We start from the raw sequence: 17079 nt of genomic DNA on the forward strand, positions 1-17079 counted from the left end.
CTCTTGGACCACTGCCCTCTATGTCACTTGACCTGTGCGTGAACGTTCAAGTTACAGGAGAATCTCCTCCCACCCCAACTCCAGCAGGTTGGACTGTGGCACTGTCTACAGTTGTATTTCCTGAAATACTGTAGGATGTGGAAAACTATTGAAATCAAACAAGGTTGCGCTGGCATCACCTCTTTAGTGAAAATGCTCAGCCATCATTTATTTCTTGTATGGTTTCAATGTTTTATGTCAAGTACCTTTTGGGATACTTTTGTCTGCGTCAGGTTTTTTGGTATATGTAAAATGACAATGGCCTCTCTCAGCCCCAACAAGTCTAAAAGTCATTATTTAAGTGCCTACTATGTGCCAGTACTGTGCTAGGCATATTGAGGGATAGAAATAAATGAAGCATGTTTTTTCCCCATTACGGGCAATGGGCTTTATAATCTACTTGAGGAGAATACAACACTAACCAACATAAAGGAGACAGTTATCTCTTCCAGATGTTCTTGAATGTCAATCTCAATGCAGGGGTCGTGCCTGTCTGGGTCATCCAGTACACTTGTAAACACTTCCTCAATGTCAATATGACTAATTTTAACAGGAGATCTTTGTCGTAATTCAGTGCATCTCAGCAGGGTTCCCTCTGCCAATCGGCTTTCATGGAATTTCATTGATAGCTACTACATAACCTTGAAATACAAACAGATTCACCCCAAAGTAAATTTCCCCACACATTTCTTATTCCACAGCTGCCAGGCAGAGGAAGACTTTGTACAGGCCACTTGGCATCTCCCAGGGCAGTTCTGCTTTTGTAGATTCATGAAGCATAAATATTGAATGAATAACATTGACTCACCAGAGGAAGAGAGAACCATTTAAATGTAAGAATACAAGTCAGGGGCACAAAGAACAGAGAAGAGGGAAAATGCATATTGCAGAGAAATAATTATTTGGGATGAACAAAAGATTTCCAGAAAACCTATTACCACTGCAACAACTGAAGAACTGTAGCCAGTTTGACAGAATCTCAAGATGGTCTTTCTTGAGTTTCTAGGTAAAGTCTGTATAATACCTGAAAATGCTTGAATTTTCCCTTTTATTTTTTTTTCTTATTTAAGAAAAAAAAATCACTAACACTCAGACAAAGTAAGGACAATGAATTCACAAAGCTCAGCCTGTATGGACAGTATTACAACTTCAGAGGCTCACAAACAGTATGCTCAAAATAACAACCACCCCAAAACACTGCCATAACAACTCCAGAAGTGAGCATCTGGACACAAGCCTTGACATTTGGGGGCTGAGCTGAGAACAACTGGAAATGCAACAATAAACACGCACTTATGCATAGACCAATAGAATCTTACAGTTGGAAGGGACCTTGGAGGCATGCTGACCATGAATTCCTTGTACATAGATTATATAGAGATCAAATCTATTACCACTCACCCTAAATTTCCACTTTTACTCTCCCAAAGTGTAGGCCAACATTCTTTTCATTATCTGTGACCTCTCAATGCTCTCATGCTTTGCATACTGAAGTACTGTAGTGGTGGGTGTTGTATAGACATGCAAGCATAATCTGTATCAGCAGGTCAAAGAAAAGCCTGCTAGACTTTTAATAAAATTACATATTTTGCTAGGAAAAAAATAGTATAGAAAAACACAATGCACTAATTATTTACTAAAGGATTGCTTTCTGTAATTTGTTTTCTTAAAAATTAAGCAAGAGAAAATGAGATTAGGTTCCTTACTCTTAGTTATGCTCTTTACAGCTTAATCAATCATCAACATTCATTGTTGGTCATATGTTCATTGTCATTTATAAGTCCAGGGGACTTGTGTTTATTTTCACAAGTAAACTAAAGTTTTATTTGGGAAATGAATACTCAGTAAATAAATGCTGTCTCTAGAATATTAAACACAATCACTCCCCAAATACAATACTAAATGAGAGATCAACATAAGCTTATTTCCCACACTCCAATTCCAGCCCTAAAATAATAAATAATCATCTTGAAAATGCTCACCATGAAACCATCTTTGCTACCAACACATGACTGTATCAGACTCTCAGACAGTAACCCTTCTCTTGGGCTCTCTCCCTCCTCTCTGTTTCTCTGACAGAGTTTTTTATATGGGAACTGTTAGAATGACTCCATCAGAGAGGAAGAGTAAAGGGTTCATTTGATCCACTAACCATTATCCTACTAAGTTACGACATTTACCACAAATCTGATTTTGTCACTTCAGATTTGGAGCTTGCGGGTTTAAGGAGGTAGGATGCATTCAACCAAGCAAAGTGCAACCAGACTGATGATACCTGTCAGGTCAGAGTTTAGTAAGGCAGATATTCTACACGCAAAAAGCAGAGGTCCTACCTACCTCAAACAATAGTGGGAGTAGTTACAAGTGGATTTGTGACATTTCAGCATTCCTCTGTAAAGTGGTAATCAGCTGCGATGGTGATGTGCAGTGTCACTACCACTTTTAGAAAAAGAGTTTGGCTTGCCAAGAAAGGAAAAATCCTCATATAATTGGATTCATCTACATATTTACTCTGTCCTGAGGAACTGGCTAAACAGAATAGAATCGATCAATGAAAGTGAAGTAAATTGATAAAGTCTGTCTTCTAAGTGCGTGGGGTCAAACCCAGAGCTTCTCTATTCTCGTGGGCTACCAGACACCAAGCATAGAGTAAGTTCTTCCAAACCTTCATTCGTTCTCCGAACTCGACTTTTCAGATCGTAGGCATTCTGAAGGCTTAACTTTAAAAACATACTTCAGGTGCTTTTCAGCTCGACCAACATGCCGGGAAAGCCAGTCTTCTTCCACAGCCTTGCCTCGAGTCATTTCGTATGTAATCTCTCAGACACACTCGAAGGCCAGGCGGCGGCTGCTGCGTTGGTGCAGTGAGGGCTATGGCGCCGCGCCGGGGCCAGGAGCCTGAGCCGGGCCGGAGCCGGGCGCAGTCCAGTGCCGGGGCTGTGCGGAGAGGTGCGGCGCGGTACGGCCCAATCCAGTCCAGCCCAGCCCAGCCCAGCCTAGCGGGGGAGTGAGTCCCCTCCCCCCAGCGCCCCTGGGGCCCCCCAGCACCAAGCTGAAGAGTTAGACGAACCTGACTCCTGCCCCGCAGGGGCCAAGGCAGGGTACCTCGTGAGCGGAGCCGAGCGGAGCTAGCTGGGGACAGACGGGGAGCGACAGGGTGGGGAGGAGAGCGGAGGGAGAGGAAGGCTCATTCAGAAAAGCCCGCCACAATCTCACTGCGCTTTCAAAACAAAAACAAGCACCAGTCAGCCGCACTCACGCCATCAGGCTGACACGCACAAACACTCCCAGCGTTTACAGACTCTCGCTGACACCCCTTCCTACTGGCATCCTGCTTTTTTCACATACAAGCTGCCTCCTGAACCCCCAAACATCCCGCTCCCCCAAACACACCTCCTTACATTCACATTATCCCAATACACGCCTTTATCCTGATTTTCCCCGAAAAACACACAACGCTTACAACGTTACTCCCCGCCGCTTCAACCGAAGGCAAATACACCCCCTTTACATGGATCGCCAACACAACCTTATGCTGATACCCTCCAAAGAAGGCAACCCCAAATATGTACCCCTAACGCGGACACCCCTCAAATAATACAACTCTTACTCGAACTCCCCGCAAATACTTGCACTGACTACCTGAAATACACACCCTTTATGCTGACACCTCAAAAAACACTTAGCATTCCCCAAACACACCCATTATACTGACACCAAAACACACGCCTTTAGACTCCCCCAAAATACACACAGCCGTTGCAGAAATCTTCCAAACCCTGCCCTTCTCACAATAGTACCCCTCAAACACACACATACACACACCCTTTCACTTGTACTCCAGCACACACAGCTTCACCAGTCCCCAAAACAGAGCCCTGTACACTTACCCTTCCTTTCTCAACAGTAAACACCTCAGAACCCACCTCCCGCCACCACATCTACACCAATAACAATGACTTACGATGGCACCCTCTCAGAGACAGCCATCTCCTCGCACTCGTTACACACTCGCGCTCTCGCCACGAGACACTAGCCACGGTGACATAATACTCACCCCCTCTCCCCCGCCCTTTGCACACCCCTGGCACGCTGCGCCCGTCCACAACACGCCCCTCGAACTCTCCTGGACACTCGAGACACCTTTTCCTCCCCCTGTCATAAGCACGCAAGCACACTCGCTCGCACACTCGCACGCACACACACACACAAACACACACACACACACTTTTAAAGCAAGCTGCAGGAATGTGCAGCCCTCCCCTCTTCCTAGCCCAGCCCAGCCCAGCCCAGTTCAGCCCCGAGCCCGCTCAGTTCCGCACGCCGCAGCCGGACCGACTCACAGGGCTACAGCCTTAGGGCAGCGTTGTCTCCCCGCCACAGCCGTGTGCGCTGCCCCGGCCAATGGTGGAGCGCAGCGGTGAGCTCACTCACCACAGCCCCACCCCCTGAGCTGCCTCGGCAAATCCGGAGGTGGGAGTGGTCATGACGTCACCAGGATCTGAGGAGAGGCAGGCGTCCGGGCGCCTGGAGCTTGAGCCGAGCCGGGACTGAGCAGGCACTGCGCCCCCTGAGTCCGCAGGGCGCCGGCTCGGGGATGTGCGGCGCGGTAGGCGCCTGTCTTCCCGCAGAGGAGGAGAGGCAACGACTACGAGGCTTCTCCGAGGACCCTTGCCCCATATTAACCCCTAGGACCGCTCTGGACACATTCAGGATACCCTTGGCTCAAAACGGCCTCCTTTCCCTTAGCCCAGGTCCAGCTCCCCTCGCCTTTCTGCTCTTCTCCCTCCCCTTTCCAAATCCCCACTCGGGGAAAAGCCACAGCCGTGGCTCCCCTGTCAGAGAAAAGGAAAACCTGCACCAGGCCGCCCCTCCACTGGAGCCCCATTTCTAAGGCCCCAAAGGGCTCACCTGAGCCCAGTCCCGCTTCGAGCCTCTGTTGGGCCCGGGGCACGAAAACAGGAGGCTCCACTTTTCCGCCACTATCCCTCCCAGCCCCTCTTACGGACTTGCCCTCTTTCCTCATTCCCCTCTGCAGCTCAGTGGGGCGCTCCTCCCTCCTATCTGTCCCTCCCCCATCCTTCACTGACCCCCGATCTAGGTGTCCAGGACAGTCGGCGCTGTTGGGGACCCACCTGATTGCTTTCCCCAGCCCTCGTTCTCTGCCCCTCCCGAGGATCCCCTTCCCTCCCCAGGGCTTCGCGGTTGGCCTCCGGGCAGCCCCAAGAGTCGTGGTCACCTCACTCCCCTCCCTTGCAGTCCCTTTCCCTCCCCGCACCTCTCCGCTGGGGGGGGGGTGCCTTTGTTGGCCCTTCCTCCCTCCTTCCTTCCCTCCCTCCCTCCCATCCGGCGCCGCCTGCCCGCGGAGCCTGCAATGCAGCCGCGGGAGGAGCCCTGCTCTGCGGAGAGAGCGAGAGCGAGAGCGAGGGGGAGACAGCTCTGGGGAGCGAGAGACAGTGAGAAATACAGAGATCGGGGGAGAGAATGTGTATATGTGTGTGACATACTGACGGAGACAGGCAGGCGGCAGAGAAGAGGCTACAGCAGGGGAGAAGGGAGGAAGGGAGAGAAAGGGCAGAGGAGAAAGAGGCACCAGAAGGGGAAAGAACAGAACAAGAGGTACTAGGCAAGAGGGAGCTGTCCCAGGACACTTCAGAACTGAGGACAGCACCCCAAGGAGGCTGCAAGGGGTATTGTGGCCAGAGTTAAAAGCCCAGAAACACAGCAGAGAGGATGAGCTGAGAGGGGTGCAAGTCAAACCACCGAGGTAAAGGGGAAACATTTCTTGGTATGGGAGTTAGAGCCAGGTCCCATTAAAGACGGAATCTTTCATGGTTTCCACTGCTCACGAAGAGAAGTCTGAACCATTTAGCCTGGCATTCGAGGCCCTCCACAAACTGTCCCCAATTTACTTTTCCAGACTTATCTCCCAGTAGTACCCCTCTCTTCTCTTTCTGTCAGATTGGTCTTCTTACTATCAGCCAAACTAACCATGAGCTTCCTGTCTATTTTCCTTCCCACCCCCACGGTTCTCTCTGCAACCCCTCAGCCCTTTTTTCATACACCCATTTACCTATCCAAACACAATTGATTTCCAGGTCCTTCCTATCCTATCATTTCCGTCAAGTCTTTACTGACCATTCCACTTGTTGTCTATGCCAATCTTTTGAATTTATCCCAAGGTGAAATACTCCGTAATGGTCCCAGTGTCCTCATCTCTAAAATAGGAAGAAGGTTGGACAAGATGGCCTGCCAGGTCCCTTCCAACTCTAGATCTATGATATTATGAAGGCACAATTTTCTGCCTTATATCGTTAGTTCTTTTACATGTAGAGAGGCAGTGTGGCTTAGTGGATAGAAGAAGCCTTGGGAATTAGAAAGAGCAGGTTTCAATTCTTGCCTCCAAAACATACTACAGCTACATGACTCTTTTAAGTCGCAGAGAACTGCTGACCCACTCCAGGGGAAGGAGTTTCTATACTGGAAGCTCCCGACAATAATGAAACATTTTGTATTTATAAATAGCTGTCATAGAATCATAGACTGTTAGTTGCCAGGACCTTAGAGATCATATGGCTTTAGGATTGGAAGAGACTTAAGGAAGCATTTGGTTGATCTCATCTCATTTCAGACTGGGGGGAACTGTGGTCCGGAAATCTGAAATCATTCTCAAAAGTCATGTAGGTGATAAGTAGCAGGACTGAGACTTCAAATCAGCTCTCCTGACCCCAAATCCTTGGGTGTCTTAAAGGAGAAGAGGCTGGAGGGCCCCTCTGTGGGTATCTTATAGTGGGGATTTATTTACATATTGGTTGGGCTAGATGGACTCTGAGGGCCCTTCCAACTGTCAACTTCTGTGATTCTGTAGCTCTTTCCTTGGCAATGATCAATAACATCATTTTACAGATCATGGAACAAGCCTCTGGAGATTCAGGTCACTGCCTATGATCACTGAAGATCACAGTCTGGGACTTGGAAAGGACCTTGGAGGTCATCTAGTGCAATCTCTTTATTTTACAGAGGAGGAAACTCTCGTTTGGATCACTTGCCCAAGGTCATGCAGCTATTAAGGATTCGAACCCAGGTCTTAGACTCCAAATCTAACACTCTTTCTCAATTGATCATTTTGTTGACAGTAGGTAGTATTGGGTCACTGTTCACCTCCACCCTTCAGTTAGAAACCCAGATCTGAATGGGAGCTTCTAGGAACAACTCAGGGGGAAAGCTGACAGGAGTAGCCTTAAGGTACCATCTGCCATTAGCCATAAACCATTAGGAAGACCCAGTAACTTAGTGACTCTTTTTCTGCTGGCTGGCTGCTCAGAGAATTAAATGGAACCTTGAGCCAAACCCCTCCCCTTTCCAGGATTCCTATATCCTTTTCTGGTTATGGATCATGTATTAAGAGCTGCAGGGGACTTTAGAGATCCATTCCTGGTAATCTTCTCACTATATTACCAGTGTTCTAGCTATCACATTCATTTTCCTCCCTTCTTCCAGCACCACCCCACCCCTCATGAGAACCTGCCACTCTAACCATCATCCTCATCTTCACCCCCCCTTCCTTTATGTAAGGTCTTCCCCCATTAGATTGTGAACTCCTTGAGAGCAGGAACTGTTCTGTTTGTATTTGTGTCCTTAGCACGTAATAAATTATCTATCTGTTCCAAACTCCTCATTTCCTTATTTTATGAACGAGCAAGCTGAGATCCAGAGAAATGAAGAGATTTTCCCAACACCCCACAGGCAGTAAGTGACAGAGACAGGATTTGAACCTATATTACATTATAGGCCCAAGATCTGAACCCAATCTAGCATTCTTTCCAGATCTAGCATGACACTGAGCAGTTTCAGGCAGCAGATGATTCAAACCATAAGTACCAACTTGTCTGTTGTGAGCCTCCTATTGGATGGTGGAATCAGTCCTGGTTCCATGAGCAATAAACTTCTTCTCATGCCATGATGCCTATCAGTGTTAATCAGAGAGCCTCAAGGAAAGGGGAAACCTACTCATTGCACAGTACAAGAAATCTAGCTCTAAGGATGATGAGGAGAGTGGCAGATTTTGGAGTTTTTGGATTCCCCTATTGTGGGAGCCAGGGCCTATTTATGCATTTAATCTTTCTTCAGATGGATCACTCTATCCCTCCACTGGGGAACCAAGGTAACCAAGGTTATTTATGTGGGTGGGGATTAACGTAACACACTAGCTTCGGTGTCTATCACTATGGACAATTTCTTTTGCCTCATTGCAAGGTCCACCATGCTTTAGTTAGTCGGAGATCATGGGAAGGATTCACCAGATTTACTTTGAGTGGCATAAATGATACCTAGTCTGGGAGCTCCTCTTGCTAACTCTGCACAAGAGAACTTGTCCAGGAGCAGATTTTTCTTCTTTTAATTGTTCAAGTATGGTAGAAATCCAGCAACAAGTCTGTACTCTAATAATTAACTTGGACCACACAAGTGCCTTTCAGTCATTTCCTAACCTGGAAGGAAGGAAGTTGACTTCTAAAGAAAATATCAATAACTTGTGGAAATTTAAGGGTAACATAAGCTATTGGGGAAATTCTGGGAAATATTCCAGAAATTTACTTGGCTGGTCCTATAACATCCCACAAAAGGAGTGGACCTACACAAAGCCAGACTAGCCCACTGATAGTATAATAATATAAACCACCTCTATAGGAGGGCATATGACACAGAGCTCTCTGATAAACTCAGACCGCTCAGTTTCACAGTGCATGTTTAGAAACCATAGTTGACTATGTCTCCATTACTCAGAGCCAAAAAACTGGAACAAATTCAGTTGAGATGGGGAGGGACCCCAGAAGAGAGTCTACCCTTGCGAGGTTAGGACCTGGTAGGATTTGGGAGACTGGGGACAGGTAAAGAATCTTAAGATAAGGGGCCAGTGATCTTCCCATTCACCAAAGAAAGTGTACATCTTCCTCCCCATGTTGGTGTCCTGGGGCAAAGTGTCCAAGTATAGTTACAACTCTGCCATTTTAAATTTAGTTTCTGTACCTTTTCCATTGTGTTTTTATAGCAGGCAGCAAATAATATGAGCACACTATGTAGATTTAGATACAATTTGTTTAAGAAACCAGTATAGAAAATTCTCTGATGAGTGTATGTATATGTGTTTGAATGATGGGCATTAACTATCTACTATCTATGTAAAATCTTTGAGAAAAACGCTTGTCACACTTCTGTATTTGTGTCCCCAGTGCCTAGCACAGTGCCTGGAACATTTAATAAATTGTTTTTTGTTTGATTTGCTATCAATGCCACATAACAGAAAGTTGAAATTAGGTTACATTAACTCAGTTCACTTCCAATTCTGAAGACAAAGTTTGAGCCACTGGAGGAATAGAAATTACTGTTTGCAAGATAAACATGTTTGTGAGTTTCTGAAGATCTATAAACATCTGTTTTTCCATTTTAAAAGCCCCCAGGACAACAAGAAAGCCAACCTACTAACCTACTAATGGTAATTTGCTACCTATCCAGGGACAAACCAGGAAAAACAAATAATATATTTTTCAAATTGTGTGACATAATTTAAAAACAGGGTGAAAGATATCACCTCACACCCACTAAAGCAGTCAAAATACCAAAAAGTGCTAAAATCCAATGTTTCTAAGCTTTTTGGGAAAAGCTGTTTCCTTGTTCATCATCAGTCAATAAGCATTTATTAAGTGCCTACTGTATGCAAAGCTCTGTGCTAGGCTTTGGAGACACAAAACCAAAAATAAAATAGCCCCCCTCCCCTTTAGGAATTATAGTCTATGGAGAGGATAAAACTGATAAGGAAGGCAGTTTTCTCCCATAAGAGAATACCTGAAACAAGCCTTGAAGGGAACTAGGAATTCTACGGGGAAGAGGTGAGGCTTGCTTAAATCCAAAGCAAGCCATTGATGGATCATACATGCAGGAGTGGGAAACCTGCGGCTTTGAGGCCACATGTGGCCCTCTAGGTCCTCAAGTGTGGCCCTTTGACTGAATCCAAACTTTCCAGAACAAATCCCCTTCATAAAAGGATTTGTTGGGGGCAGCTGGGTGGTGCAGTGGGTAGAGCACTGGCCCTGGAGTCAGGAGGACCTGAGATCAAATCCAGCCTCAGACACAACACTTACAAGCTGTGTGACCCTGGACAAGTGACTTAACCCCACTGCCTAGCAAAAAAAAAAAAAAACAAAAAATGAAACAAATCGAAAGGATCTGTTCTGTAAAATTTGGACTCAGTCCAAAGGCTGCACCCAAGGATCTAAAAGGCCACATGTGGCCTTGAGGCTGCAGGTTCCTCGCCCTGGAACCACACAAAAGGAGTCCTTCTCTACTGTGTTTCAGCAGAATCAACTGAGTAAGGTCCACTAAGAGTCTGGATAAGATGATTGATAGCCTTAAATGAGTGAGAAGCCTAAAAAGTGGGGCTTTCTGAAGCAGTCTGATTCCATAGTGCCACACTGGACAACTACTGACCGTACAGACTTGGAGAAGGAAAGTCAGATGAAATACTCCTTGACTTCAGACCCAGAAAAAGGTGACTCAGAGAACACCATCCAGGCCAGAACAAATGAAAGGCAATGCATCATCTAACCCTCCCGCCAACTTCATCATCACAGTCTCTATTCTGGGCCAGGCCTAACCTGGGCCAGTCTAGTGATTCAGGCTCAGGACACAAACCTGCAAGAATCACTCTGGTGGAAAATGGCTAGTGCTTGTCTGTGATCAGGGGAAACAAAAAGCAGCAAAACATTACTAATCCACCAGTCACTTCTTTTGGTTTTATAATGAGGTTAGGCTTTTCTAGGTGTAGGGACATGGGTGGGAGCCATGATCATTCTAATTATGTTCTGATCATTATAATATTGAAATGATTTTCCATTCTCTGAATCCACACTGACTGGTGGGTGAAGAAAGTTCACAGAATCATGGAAATCTCAATAGTTGGAAGTCCCTTAACAATACATCTAGTGCAACCCATACATAAATTCAATTCAATTCAATTTATTTCAACAAACAGTAGACTCCTATCATATGCAACGTACTATGCTAGGTGCTGAGGCTGGAAAAGGCAAAAATAAGAGAGTCCATGCCCTCAAAGAGCTTATACTCTCTTTGAGGATATAACATGGACGTATATGGAAATACCAGATAATTTGATGCAAGAAAGAATACTATCTTAACTGCTGTCTCCCCTCAGACCCTGATGGAGATAGCTCAGACCCTGAGCCAAAGATCCTTGAGAATAGAAGGCTCCCTATGACTACTAGCTCTTCTTCTAGCCTGGGTTCTATAGCCATCATTTAGGAGAGAAGTCGCTGTGGAGAGGGCACCCACTTTCTTTGCTACTACCAACATTAAATGCTTACTAACTGTCCCCATTGGTCAGGCAAGCCCAAGAGTCCTGGCAGTGGCAACCACTAATCCTGCTTACAGCCCAGCACTTGAAGCCATTATCTCCTGCAGCCTAACCCCTCTGGAGATGGGACCTGGCAACATCTTGTGCAGACACTAGCGCCTCAGCCTCCTCAGCACCCAGGGCTATGGAAGACCCAGAAAATAAAATTCTTGCAATTCTTGTGTGGATTTGGCACTGTCAAATGGTTAATATCAGAAATGGCTGAGGTTATCTGAAGAAATGACATTAAAGAAGAAACATATTACCATCTGCTTTGCTGTTACACGCAAAGGACTACAGGACCTTTTCTTCTGACTTGAAGTTGAAACTTCTAATATGTGTAATCTCCCTCCCCTTAGAATGGGAGTTTCCTGAGTATAGGGACTGCCTTACTTTGTTATTGGTATCTTTAGGGCTTTGCATGTAGTAAGTACTTAATGAAAGGCTCATCATTCATTCATTTATTCATTTTCCCCTCCTCTACTGTAATCCGTGGTGTCCTTCAAAGTACAGCTCCAGTGCCACCTCCTAGGGGAAGTCTTTCTGGATCTGTCTAGTTAATCTTCACTCCCTCTTCAAATAATCATTTAATCTAGATATAATCTATATATCTCTGTATACGTTGCATCAGAATGTAAGCTGTTTGAGGATTTTTCATTTTATCATTTCATTTTATCTAGTTTAGTGCTTTGAATATAGTAGGTGTTCAATATTTTATTTTACTTGAATTAGATCGAAGAGTTAATTTGACCTGAAAAAAATCAGGCCCATTCGCTTCCACAAAACCCAACTCCAAAGATTTCCTTTTGCCTCAAGCAGGGATGGCCAACAGCAAAAAGAGAAGCTTAGCTTTGGCTTTTCTCCACCCATCTTTCTGGGCTCCCCTCTGCTCTTTGGTCCTTCTCCTTCCCTAAGCACCAAGGAAACTCCTCACGTCCTTTCTATTATGCTCTATGTCAGGGGTGGGGAACCTGGCCCTCTAGCTCCTCAAGTGTGGCCCTTTGACTGAATCCAAACTGAATCCAAAGAGCTACACTTGAGGACCTAGAGGACCACATGTGGCCTCAAGGCTGCAGGTTCTCCACCCCTGCTCTATGTAAACCTGCTCTGGACCCAAAGCATCATGGTGTCATGAGTGTAACAGAAAGAACATGGGACTGTGCATGCCAAGACCTGCATTCCAGGAGATTCAAAGCTTCTCGAAGGCAAAGGCTGGGTGGTTGTGCGTGTGTGTGTGTGTGTGTGTGTGTGTGTGTGTTTATCCTTAATGCCTAGCACAATGTCTGGCACCCAGCAGATGTTTAATATATGTTAAAAGGAATGGAATTCTCTTTGACAAAGAAAATAAAAGCAGCCCATCAATGGAGGAAATAATACATGGGGGAAAAAATTACATATTTCTTCCTGAAAAGTTGTCACAACTGGTTACGGTGGTGACAATATAAATGGGGGGCAAGGGAAGGAAAGGAGATCTATGTACATGTGGTCTGTCTGTGTGGACCCTGGTAGCTAGATGGGAGCCTCTTTACTGATGAGGGGTTTGAGGCCCAGAGAGGCCAAGAGATTTTCCCTAAGTCCTTCAGAGGGGCAATGGCCCAGGGTCTTTGACTCGAAATCCTGCTGAAAATGATTGAGCTTGAGGACCAAGAAGCTTTGTCCTTCAAACACATCTCTGTAGGAATAACCACCGAGTGTATTCATCTAGTAATTCAGACACCACATAAAAAGGTCTCAGGGCATAGGCTAGTGTTCTTTTTATTGTCTGCTTGAAAATCTTTTGCCTCCTGAACTGGCATCATTAGATGAACAGCATTTGTTTTTGTCTGAGGGCATTGGCTGGTGGTGGAATAACCATAATAATAGAGAGGCAGACTGGCATAATGTAGAGAGAGTGGCGAGTGAGGTGAGGGACAGTGGCAGAGTCAGAGATCTGGCTTCAAATCCAGCCTCTGACATATACTGGCTATGTGATGAGAGACAAGTCCTAGGGCCCCAAACAAGTCTCTACAACTTGAGGTTACAAAGAAGGTGCTGATCTCTATTGGTAGAGAGAGTTTCCTCACTAGGAGTCCCTAACACCTATAGCATCTGAAATTTAACTGAAAGGTAAACTGAGGCAATTCTCCAATCACAATAAGTTTGTTAACAGGGTGATGAACCTATTAATAAAAGATGGGCCAAATGGCACTCACTGCCTCTGGCCAAAAGACCCCCAGCTGAAGATGCACCTCATTTTTATAAGCATAGAACAAAGAAAACAACAAAATTGGCCAGTGTCACAGGGATGGGGGATCATGATTGGTTACATTAAAGAAAGTGGACATAGCATAAAGAATGTGAGATGGAGGCTACCTCTCTCTCAAAGGAATGCTTTCGTGCATTTTATGGATCCCAGCTGCCTCCCAAGGTCACTGATAAGGATCTAGATATGTAGACAAATTGGTGCCTGGGGGTTAGATAAGACCATCTTTTAGGAAGATGGGACAAGGTCAGTTCAGTTATCCTTCTCAAGGACACAAACCTTGCAGGAAATGCTAATATAATATTTTATGAGACTATTGAGAACAGAGTTTTTCTTTAACTACCAGTGATTGTGAGAAAGCTTAAGCCTTTTAACTTCAGAGAGAGTGAGGAGACTGAACTTTTGCACACATGAGCTTCTTCACTCAGAGACAGAGAAAAGGCTCGAGGTTTGTTACATAGAATACAGAATATGGTCATAGAAAATAATCAAAGAGTAAAACCAAATATAAAATGCAGGAACAAGACTTAATTCTCTCACACCAATGAAATCATAGGTCCAGAACAAAAAAAAAATACCTCTCAATCATTAAGTGTTTTCAGGTTTGCAAAACACTTCACATGCACTATCTCATCTGACCAAACTGCAAAAAGAGGCAGACCTCCCTTTCCCAAGGACCAAGGGAAGCTGGAGTTGCACAAACATACATGGAAACCATTTCACATCCACCCACTTGACAAATGCTGTCTGAAGGTCAAGTGCTAGAGAAAGAACCACTCAGAGTTCCCTTTCTAGCGAAGTGACTAGCCCCTAGAAATAAAGGGAAACAACACTGCCATCATTAAGAATGGAATCCCACCTGTCATGTCACACTCATTTCCCATGTTGCTGACATCTAAGATGGCTAATCAAAAGGAAGGCATTATTTGCACCTTAAGTATATTTAGAAGTGATCAACATCACAGGCTCTTTGAGGAAAGGCAGAACTGACATATGAAACTGGCAGTGAGCTTTCCTACATTCCAGGTGCTAAACATCTGAACGTTTTCAGGACAAAATGTCGTCAGGAAAAGGCACAAAAGTCTCCCAAAGATTTGTCTCTCCCAGGCTGCCTGGGACATCTTAGAGGGTCTCCCTTCTTGGGAGCCTCTCAGACTGCCTAGTTTTCTTTGAAGAACACTGCTCAGGTGTTTTTCCTGATTCCCTACCCTCTCAGCCAGTTGTTTGGGCTCTCTCCCTTCTGAAATGATTTTTAAAATTACTTACGCTTTATTTAATAAATACAAATTATTTTGTATTTATCTGTGTACATGGTGTGTCCCCCGGGAGAGCAGAAGCTCCTTGAGGGCAGGTAACCCCTGCTTCATTGCTGCCTTTATATCGTCAGTGCCTGTGCTGACAGAAATGTGACCTCACTGGCTTGGCTTTTTCCTTTTTTCATGCAGATCCCAAGCTATCCATTCTTGCCCATCCTGTATGATGTCCTGCTATAAATTCACTACAGGTAACTGGGTTCTTTGTTCACTACAAGGAAGCCTTTCTTCCATTTCTCCTGACCCTGAGAGGATCTCAGTGGAATACTCTGCCTTGTGAATAATGAATGAAAAAAGCATTTATTAAGTTCTTCCTCTGTGCAAAGCACTGTGCTAGGGATACAAATAGATAGGGAAGTCAGTCCCTGCTCTCAAAGGGCTCCTATTCCAGTGAAGGAGACAATACACTTGGAAGGTTTCAGCTCAAGTCCACTGGGAAGATCCCATGGTCCTTAGGGGGCAGCAAGAAAGCAGAGGTTGATGCCTCTTCTATAATGCCATTTCTATGAGTAAAATCTTGGTTTCTCGTGTTGAACTAGTTGACAGTGATAACAATTTCTCTTTTGGGTCTTCATAGCTGAGGCTATAGCACTTACAAGAGGTTGCCTGGCTACACCTCCATAGGAGTCCCTTCCTAGGATGATGGCTGCAAGTGCTGAACACAGGACCACCCCATTTTCTCCTCCTATCATGCATTGCCCAGATGATCTATTTTATTTTTATTCTTTAAAATTCCTCAAGAATCTGAGTGTCCCAGCACCTAGAATTTTGTGGACACATAGTAGGCACTTCAGGACACATGCAATTGCTCTTATACTGATTCACTCCAGGGCCCATAGTTTGTTTGACTCTGCTATCTGTAGAGCTAAGAAGAGTTGCTCATTAGGACACGTGAACACCCACCAAATTATACTTGTCTCTAATGCTAAAGTGAGATAGATGTTCCTCTGGAAGGAAAAGAACTTTCAATGACACCATTTGTTTTAAACTCACTTTCAAGTGGCTTGGAATAATGCCAGCATCTTTAACCAAATATAAATGGGCTCCCACTCACTTTCTCACCAGCAGTAAAAAAGCAAGAAAGCCAAAGGAAAGAATGATTTAAAATTCTTTAAAAATGTGTTTAAAAGATCATATTCTTTCTATATTCTCTGCTTTTCCTCTTCAGGTCCTGTCTACACCTCTCAGCCCTCAACAAGAGGGCCCTAAAGGTTCATACTCTTAAGGCTTTGATTAGGCTAGCATGAGTGGGGACTGGAGGTAGCTGGATGCTTTTAAGATCCTCAAAGCTTTTAAGATGGCCAGCTCCAGAGCACCATGGGAATCCAGTAAGTGGGGCAGAAGCCTGTAATTACCACCACATGGGGCACTGCTGATAGCTTTTTGCAGCATCTACCAAACCATCTCAAGTGGTCTGAAGCAGCCCCAATCAATGTTGCCTCTTGGACCCCACTGAGAATGGAGAATTCACTTCTGTTCCTGTTGTGGGGTCCCTGAGTTACCTCAACCAGGCATTCAGGTGCAGTAGCAAACATGATCTATTTTATAAAACTATAAAGTGTATGCATTTTTTATGCCCTAAGAATTACACTGAATTATTCACCTCTTACATGAAATGGCTGAAAGTTGTATCACTGGCTTCCATTTTTCATAACTTAAAAAATGTGAATTATTAAGCAGCACTGCTCTTTGCTCTGCTCCCTCAGCCCCATTCCTGCATTTAGTCACTTCTCTATTTACATGGTGGTTTCCGCTCCCATTAGGTCAGGAGGGCAGAACAGTGGTGGAAACCCACAGTAGGGATGTCCAGCCCAGCTGTTTCATCACCAGGACCCTAGTCCCCAAACCAGGGAAGACAGTCCCAAGGAGGTGAGCTTTGGGAAGCTCTGACATTCCAGTGCCATAAGTGGAACAGCATCTGACTCTGGTATGGCAAAATGGAAGATATCAAGAGAACGCTTCTCTGTCTTTGGAAAAGAACATTGCTGGAGTCAGGGGTGCCATTTGTAAGACAGAGATGGGAGGCAGGTTGGTTTACAGAGCAGCACAGGCAGGAGTGAGCAATTTAACAAGGTAAT

At 45.1% G+C, this 17079-nt stretch overlaps 1 protein-coding gene across 13 annotated transcripts in view; it reads right to left on the reverse strand.

Moving 5' to 3' along the window:
* CAMTA1 (calmodulin binding transcription activator 1) overlaps positions 1 to 17079 on the reverse strand; it is a 1299703-nt gene that overhangs the window by 64752 nt on the left and 1217872 nt on the right. The window contains exon 1 of one of the 13 annotated variants that reach the window (XM_078145715.1): positions 4383 to 4456. The exons of 8 other annotated variants lie outside the window; for them this stretch is intronic. Coding sequence is in view for 1 of the 5 variants with exons in the window: in XM_078145713.1 (XP_078001839.1) it covers positions 2705 to 2771 (67 nt within the window). In the remaining 4 variants the exon portion in view is untranslated. 4 more of the 13 variants (XM_078145716.1, XM_078145717.1, XM_078145713.1 and 1 more) reach the window with 4 other exon arrangements.

The sequence above is a fragment of the Phascolarctos cinereus genome, unplaced genomic scaffold, assembly GCF_003287225.1.
Source record: "Phascolarctos cinereus isolate Bilbo 61053 unplaced genomic scaffold, phaCin_HiC Scaffold_726;HRSCAF=1367, whole genome shotgun sequence".
Classification (NCBI taxonomy): domain Eukaryota; kingdom Metazoa; phylum Chordata; class Mammalia; order Diprotodontia; family Phascolarctidae; genus Phascolarctos; species Phascolarctos cinereus.